This window comes from Notothenia coriiceps, unplaced genomic scaffold, assembly GCF_000735185.1.
Source record: "Notothenia coriiceps isolate Sejong01 unplaced genomic scaffold, NC01 NC01_scaffold00026777, whole genome shotgun sequence".
Taxonomy (NCBI): domain Eukaryota; kingdom Metazoa; phylum Chordata; class Actinopteri; order Perciformes; family Nototheniidae; genus Notothenia; species Notothenia coriiceps.
Genome location: NW_011359478.1, coordinates 1 through 8,310, shown reverse-complemented (window position 1 = coordinate 8,310; position 8,310 = coordinate 1). Strand labels below are relative to the sequence as shown.

The 8,310-nt window shown below is 40.8% G+C and overlaps 1 protein-coding gene across 1 annotated transcript in view; it reads left to right on the top strand.

Annotated features, from left to right (window-relative positions):
• LOC104957332 (leucine-rich repeat-containing protein 16B-like) overlaps nucleotides 1-7,875 on the top strand; it is a gene marked incomplete at both ends in the record, with an annotated part of 12,973 nt that extends 5,098 nt beyond the window's left edge. Inside the window, 8 exons of the mRNA XM_010784953.1 lie at nucleotides 411-509; nucleotides 894-1,013; nucleotides 2,191-2,304; nucleotides 2,968-3,143; nucleotides 3,247-3,334; nucleotides 5,260-5,385; nucleotides 6,556-6,622; nucleotides 7,688-7,875. Coding sequence (XP_010783255.1) covers nucleotides 411-509; nucleotides 894-1,013; nucleotides 2,191-2,304; nucleotides 2,968-3,143; nucleotides 3,247-3,334; nucleotides 5,260-5,385; nucleotides 6,556-6,622; nucleotides 7,688-7,875 — 978 coding nt within the window. The remainder of the gene's footprint in view (nucleotides 1-410; nucleotides 510-893; nucleotides 1,014-2,190; nucleotides 2,305-2,967; nucleotides 3,144-3,246; nucleotides 3,335-5,259; nucleotides 5,386-6,555; nucleotides 6,623-7,687) is intronic.
• Nucleotides 7,876-8,310: the final 435 nt, after the last annotated feature.

Sequence of the window (8,310 nt, the reverse complement as noted above, 5' to 3'; positions counted from 1 at the left end):
TATGCAAAAGTAACTAGTAACTAATGGTATAAATAAATGCAGGGGAGTAAAAAGCAAAATATCGGCTTCCAAAATGTAGTAAGCAGTAGTATAAAATGGAAATACTCAAGTAAAGTACCTCAAAAATGTACTTGATACAGCATGTGAGTAAATGTACTTAGTTACTTTCCACCACTGCTTGTCTGTGTGCTCTTGACAGTGTAAGTCATTGATTCCATCCTTTCTTATACCTAAGATGATTAACTGCGAGCAGTTCCCTCTGGTGAGTCAAGAAAATAAATCAAAGTCATGCAAATAGGCTTGTCTCCTGTCTTCCTCGCACTGTGCTTTGTAAACACCTGTCATCTTCACTCCTCTCTCTCTCTCTCTCTCTCTCTCTCTCTCTCTCTCTCTCTCTGTGTGTGTGTCAGATCCAACGTGCTCTGCTTAGGAACAACCAGACTCAGCACTTCTCCCAGAAACAAGCGCTCAGGCTGCACCAGGGCCTCGTCACCAGCACGGCAGAACAGGTGTGTGTCTGTATTATTGCACATGATGCAATTTCCCCTATTTTAAGATAAAATTATGAAAAAATGTCCCAATGAATCGGAAACACTTTTTACAAAAAACTAAATAATTACCTAAAATTATTTGTATCACCTTCCACTTTTTCTTCCATTTTCTCCACCATTTTCTTTCCCTTTCTCTCTTACAAGATACCTGAAAAAAAATGGTAACGTTTGACTAAAAGTTAGCTAAAATGTTGCATAAAGAAAAACAAAAAAAGACAAGAAAGATTATAAAATATGACCAAATCTCAATGAATCTTGTCTAAAGAGTACTTCATGACTAAATATAAAATGCTTGATTGCTGGCTGTACGTCTATTTCATTGTGTGTTTGATGTGTGTGTAGGTGATGGAGCGTCTGTGTGTGCGGGTGCAGCAGCAGGTGGGTGTCCTGAAAGGTTCTGAGGAGGGAGAGGAGGTCCAGACGGCCAGACAAATCCTGAAGGAAGCCAGGGACTCCAGAGCTGTGAGTAGAGTAACACTTTATTTCAAGCACGTGAGACTGTGAAACTGTTATAACACATATATAAATACAAATACAAATATAGGATGTGTGAGTCAGACACTTGGAGGAAGTAAGTTTCTGTATTTTAACCAGTAGTGGAAATGACCGAAACCACTTTCCTCGGGGACTCTACTTAAAGCACCATAACAAAGGGTTTTAGATTAACAATGGATTATATATTTGATCTGTAAAGCACTTTGGGCTGCATCTTGCAGACAGGTGCTATATAAATGAAGTGTATTATTCTATATGCTATTAGATCGATCAGCCCACTGGATGCCAATCATCACATGGCATACAGACAATGTTGGCCACTAGCTGCTTGTCGTTTTGAAGCATTTAGCAGCTAGAGAGCCAGATATTTCCCTCAGGAGCTGGTGGAGCCCAAAAATGAGCCAAAAGAAACGTGAATATTGGACTGGACATTTGCCAGGTGTCTAGACACACAACTGCTTATGAATATTAACGTTGCTGTTTGAACTAGAAGGGCACTCGGAGAGTGAAAGATAATGCTTCTATCTGCCCTTTCCTCCGCACCAAATTGTAATGGGATCTTCGATGTCCCATGCCAAATTTAACAAGTTCATTGAATCAGTCAGTCCTGCTGACAAATAGAGAAACAAACCAAACCGAGAACATTTTTTAAGTTGATTATTTATCATCAATGTTACATTAATATCGTTATATGAGACTACAGATTTTAGATATCAAAATATTGTAAGCGTAGTCTTTTTAGTAGTGTAAGTTTTCTGAATGTATCACGCTGTGTTAGCTCTTCTATTATTTGCCTTTACCGACATGGTCATTAAATTAGTAATTATTATTTTTTAAATATTATGTGAAACTATAAATGATCAACCCTACCCTATCAATATCGAGGTATTTGATCAATGGTATACTACTGATTTTCTTCAGATCGCCCAGCACTAATCAGGCGTCATGGTATATCATGACCTAACTCTAACTGCTGCTATATCTAAACTATCCTTACATATTATTGATAATCCATCAACAGTTATAAATACGATAATAAACATTTCAGAAAGGGGATATTCTGTTAAATGAATTGTTCCACTGATTTTAACCGTTTTTCTTCCCTTTCCTGTTGCGTGTTTTTGTCTGTATTTGTGTGTAATAGCTCTATCCCTCTCTGTGTGAGTTGGCCCATGTGTTGTCAGTGGACGGCCCCGTCAAACAGCGTCTGGACACTCTGGCTGGAGAACTGGCCAAAGCCGCGGACAAGGAGCTGCAGGTAGGGAGAGGGTGGGGGGGTGAAGGCACGGACGTTACCATAGCCATTCCCCGGATGCAACTGTATTTTAAACAGTAGTGCAGCTCTGGACTAGTTGCATCTAAATTGCCCATTATTGGCACGGGGCTGTGTGTGCGGCGCAGGTATGCTGACTTCAAACGAAAAGGAGCATTTCAAATTCACAGGGAGGGAGCAGTTTACCATTTCTTTTAGTTCCAGTCCCATTGGGATTCAGTATGAGTCGAACGATGAACAAAAATTCAAACAGCACGCCCTGAGGAGGAATCTGGAATACTTTCTTTTGAATTACTGGAGCTTAATTTCCATTTCTGTTTGTGCTTTCCAATTCTAATTTTGCATAAGTGAAAATCAATTCAAATGCAGCAAAACTGTGGATCTTGCAGATGAGGTGAGCAGATCATATGATTTGTTAGCAGTCTATACATGGCTGAATGCATTGCTGCAGTGCACATAAATAAAACATGGCAACAAGTCAGAGTGAAGGAGCTGGATGAAAAATTGAAGGGAGGAGATAAAGAAACAGTGTACATGAATAATTAGACGCTTGGGAAACACGAACGTGGGTGTATTGAGAGTGCATTATAAATGTTGCGAGATGTAATTTATGTGTAGTGATGCATGTGTGTGTTCGTCTGCAAACAGGTGGTGGTGGACTCCATGGTGTTGCTGTGCCGCGAGTTGTGTCCAATGTCCTGCTCTGCCGCAGAGAGGCTCAACCCGCCCCTCTCGTCCATCTCAGAGCAAGTTTCCATCCCTCGCTCCGCCATCCGCAGCGCCCTGATGGAGCGAGCGGCGGAGGATATCAACAGAGCTTTAGAGTGAGAAGCGGGTGAAAGAAGTTCAAAGGGAAGACACAAATGAATGCCGAGACACTTCTCGAATTGTAATTCCCTCCTCTATTTCCCTTGGCCTTTCTTTCAGGGAGGTGAAGTTGTCTGTGGTCTCCTATCTGACCAACTCCATTGTGGATCAGATTCTACAAGAGCTGTACACCACCCATAAAACCCTGGTACTGGTAATACCCCTTTACTGCATGACTTCTATGTAGAAATGTAAAACAAAATGTTTCTTTAATCTATCACGTCAATGCAAAGACGACTTAAAGGGGCCCTAATATGCTCCCTGGGGTTCTCCCTTTCCTGCAGTGTGTTATATAGGTTTGTGTGCATGTAAATGGTCTGCAAAGGCTAGAATCCCAAAGTTACCTCCTTTAAGCTTTTCTATCCCACACACTCCCCCCCCTCCCCCCCTGCCTGAAACGCCTCAATTGGACTCCTTTGTTTACTTTTTTAACATGGTGACATCACTATGTAACACTCACGCTCCGCTCCTATTGGCTAACGCTCCAACACATTGAACGGGACATCTCACAGCCAACCAAGTGAGAAGATTGGCTGCAGTATGAGAAAAATAAAGTATATTTGAACATTAACGCATGTAAACGTCACAGTAGAGGCACACAATATACATTTCAACATCAAAATGTATACACAGAATATGTGCCCTTTAAAGATATTGGCATTGGTCTGTAACCTAAAAAATGTGATTCATATTTCTAACCAAACTTTTTTCGTGTGGTGCAGTGGTGCAATCCACAGAAAGTGGCCCCCCCATTTTCAAAAATGTTTCACTGCAATCTTCTGTAACAATAACCTTTTACTAATTTCAGCTCATCCGACCGGCTCCTGTGATCAGCCTTTAGATAAACCAAGGATCACATTATTTACAATATTGCAAAATACACACACCTTTTCAAATATCCAAACTCAATCAATCAATCAATGTTTATTTATATAGCCCAATATAGCAAATGTTACATTTGTCTCAGTGGTCTTCACAGTTTGTACAGAAAAAAAATCCTCCATTGATTTGTGCAGTGTGTTTGTCGACTACATGATGATTCATTTCATTTAGTGAGACGATATGTTGCTCTAGTAAGATGAGTCATGGATTAATCTGAAAACACAGTATTTTTTAAAGCGAGTTGTCTGCTGAGTGGAATACATTAGTGTGCTGTTTATCAGATCCACAAACATTATTGATCAAATGTTGCCAAATATGTGCAAGTGTGCCTATAGCTACATAAGCAAAGTGCAGAGATGTTCACCCAGAGTGGCCCAGGAATGTCGAAGTGAACAAACATTTTAGTGAGTAGAGAATCAGCGGCAGTGCAATTTGATGTATGGTGCGGCCGCTCATTATTGGTCTCTTTATCAAAGACTTTCTCCAGCGTGGAGTACCCATTAAAATTTGATGTGTGGGATGTTTGTGATCTCTCATTCTGTCAAAAAAGTCTGTGTATCTTTTAATTTTGAGGATCTTTAAGTGAAGTAGGGACTGTTTTAGAGCTGCTGCTGCTGCTGCTATGTCATTACCACATCAAGATGAAGGCTTTTTAAGTATAGAGTAGGAGAATATTGCCTCGAGAAACAACAGAGTTCTGAGTCCGTTAAAGGACGTGATTAGAGCCTGCGGTTTTTCCTCTCCTCTCCATTTAATTGAATTGTATAAAAAAGAAACCAGTGGAAAAGCACGCAATACAACTGCTGGCTGCTGCTTTGCATTCCATTCATTGCTTCTACCTTACATCTCTTTTTTCTCTTCTCGCTGTGCCAGTTTGTCCTCTATCATGCCTTACTCAGGTTTGATCATCAGGAAATTGTGTTTTATTCATGGTCTTTTCAACTATAGCGCTATGCTTTCTTTGTAAGCTTCTTGCGTACAAGGGCGGGCTCGCTTCTCCTCCGAGATTGTGCAGAAGGGTTATTGACCCGTGTGTGTGTGTGTGTGTGTGTGTGTGTGTGTGTGTGTGTGTGTGTGTGTGTGTGTGTGTGTGTGTGTGTGTGTGTGTGTGTGTGTGTGTGTGTGTGTGTGTGTGTGTGTGTGTGTGTGTGTGTGTGTGTGTGTGTGTGTGTGTGTGGTTCGTTCTATCAGCTGCGGCAGGTGTCTCAGGCGAAGCGCTGGGATGACATCGGGGCGAGCCGGCGCACCGTCAGACAGTCCAGGATAGCTGAGTCCCTGGAATTTCCCGATGAGGACTTTGGTGTCAACCTGGGAATAGTAAGTGTCCGAGTGCATGCGGATAAAATGTGAACCCTCGCTACGTCTCCATGAAAAACATCATTGACGGGCTAGTGAAGCGGCAGCGTATGGGACAGAGGGTTTTGCCGAATTTCAAAGAAAAACAAAGGTTAGCTTTAAGAAGATTAAAAAATATAGCAGAGCTCCAGTGATTAATACATCGTTGAAGCTTGTAAAGGTACGATGGCAAGCGGCAAACAAAGCAACTCAACAAAAGAGGCTTGTTGTGTGTTTCCTCTCAAAATACATAAATACACACATCAACTTTCATTGGCGTGACTTTCCTTCATCTGAGTAAAAATAACATCCTCGTCCTCAATGCTACTAGCTTATAATGACTTGAACAGTATGAGAAGGCAGCCTGCTAACAAGTTTTGTTATACACCAAAAAGATTTCAGAATCATAACTAATCTGGGGGGGGGGGTGGTCAAGGGTTACTATCCCGCCAAAATATTAAGCTATGAGCCCCCTCTTAAAATAACTCTCGCTACAAAATCTACTTTCAAGGCCTTTTTCTAATAATTGTTTCTTGATAACTCATTTTTTTATGTGACATATTTTGCTATTTGTATGAGTATTTGGAGAACAAAAACAATAATTCTGTCATTAAAAAGCTGAAAATCTACTCTTTCCAACAACGTTTACAACTTTAAATGTGTTTTGGGGTCAAAGTGACTGATTTTGATAGAGCAGGTCACATGTGTGTGTTCGGTGGATTGAGAGTTTCTTTTTTTACAGGTGGTACATGTACCAGATGGTTTGTTACACAGAACCATATGAAAAGCTGTCATTTGGAAACTGTTCTGAAAAGAGCATGCACTTTGAAAAATTGCCTTGGCAGGTGATTGGACGAACCATCTGTCTATCACCGTTTGCCGTGGCCAGTTGTAGAAGAGGGAACATATTTTCTATCCAAAAAAAGCCAGTTTTTTATAAAGAAATTCTCTCCAGTTTTGAGCATCTTCTAGAAATGGGACTATCAGTTATGCCAATGGTTTTGAAATGGAATTAGTTTTACTGAAAATATGATACATAAGCCCGTAATTCTTTCTGCTTGCTTTTTTGTGCTCTTCTCACATTTATGTTAACATATTTGGCTGCAGTGTTTGAAATAAAAGTGCCTTTTACATTTCTCTCTTTTTTAAAAGGACACAATGGCTATAAAGAAGCGGAGCTCCAGAACTAGAAGAATCCGTCCCGTCTCCACCAGACCCAGTGAGTGTTTTGTGCCTCCGCTAGCTGCTAATTAGCCTCAAGTGCTAACATAGCCTGATATTATATCACAATATTAGCATGGTCATGGTCAATTCACTTTTTACTTGATATACAGTGAGAAAGTTCTTTAATTGGTTTAACTTGAACTTTTAATTGGTGTGCAACTAAATTCCTCCCCAGTGGTTATGCTTATAGGGACTTTGTTATCTGCCAATGTATTACATCTTGTATGTTTAAAGGATAAAGCCTTTTTAAGTGGCCTGTATATCCATTCTATGGTGGCCTACAGGTCCAAACGTGTTAATACTTCCCAAAACACCTCCATTAGGAGAAACGTGCTGCAGCTTACAAAAAAGGTTGCAAATATAAAAACAGAAATGGGCCAAAACACATTCAAATGAAGAAAAAGCTCCAAATTGACAAAACATTTGAAGTGTTCACTAAAAGTGATGCATAAACAATACGCTGCAAATACAATACGCTGCAAATACAATACGCTGCAAATACAAAACAATGCAAGTAAAGCACGATGGGAAAACATGATCGAAACGGGGACAGTAAAAAGTGGAGCACAGCTGGGACCTGGGCTTGTTGATATTTGGGCTTTCTAAGGTCGTGTCAACTTTCCCTGGAAACGTACCTACAATGCAAGTTTTATTGGCTTATTTTAACAATATGATCACATGATTTCTTCAATATTATTGGAAGTCTGCAAGCTAGCCAACGTAGCTAGCTTGCAGACTAGCTGACCTCATTTCAAATATACTGACAAATCCCTTACAAATATGAAACAGACTAACTGTTCCAACAGTGACAGTTGGCCAACTTTATAATCCCTTAACAAGCTCTCCGGTCCCAGCTGTGTGCATCACTTTCTGATGTCCCTTTTCCATTATGTTTTGAGCTTCTTTCTGCATTTTTTATTTGAAGCATTTTGCATGTTTCAGCAAGTTTTTGAAATAAGGTGAATGTGTTGTCAAGTTGTAAAAAGGGGTTGTCATAAAAACTAACAGTGTAATTTAACCCAAAAACGATTCCTTTTAAAGTCATTGTCATTTTGTCTAGGTGTTGGTGATGAGCCCAGTCCCTCTCCCACCCCCTCTGCTACACCGCACTCCGACCCTCTTACACACTCGGCATCATGGGAGTGTCTCTCCACCCTCCCCACAAACGGCTCGCCCTTGCGTCACGTGACCCACGTCAGGCCCCGCCCACCGCGGAGACACAGAGCGGGGCACCCTCCCCCTGAATCTGTAAGTCTGGGAATAACCTTCGACCTAATCAAGAATATTCATTATTCCTCGAGCAAGTGACGAAGTACCCTAAATGGCTTTTTGTCCACCCCAAAAATGTACTTTTTTAATTCCATCTGGCTCTTTTAATGAAGGTAATGGAGTCTGTGTTATATAGGTGACATCAGTGTATGTTGAACTGCCCTATTTCTGATCTTACGCTCAAGTTAAGTCTATGTTGAGAAAGTAAACCCAGCATGTATCTAGTTCTCAAAGGCTTCTTTTATCTCCTTTGTGTGAAATGTTGTTATTTATCTGGTTTTCTATGCCATGGGCACTTTCCAAAAATAAGTCCCTCTTTCTTTATAAAGCAGGAAGCTGTCGCGCATGTCTCTGTGACTCAAATTTTAATCACGCACAGCCACCTCCCAGGGGCAGCCTCTAACTTAGCGGCTT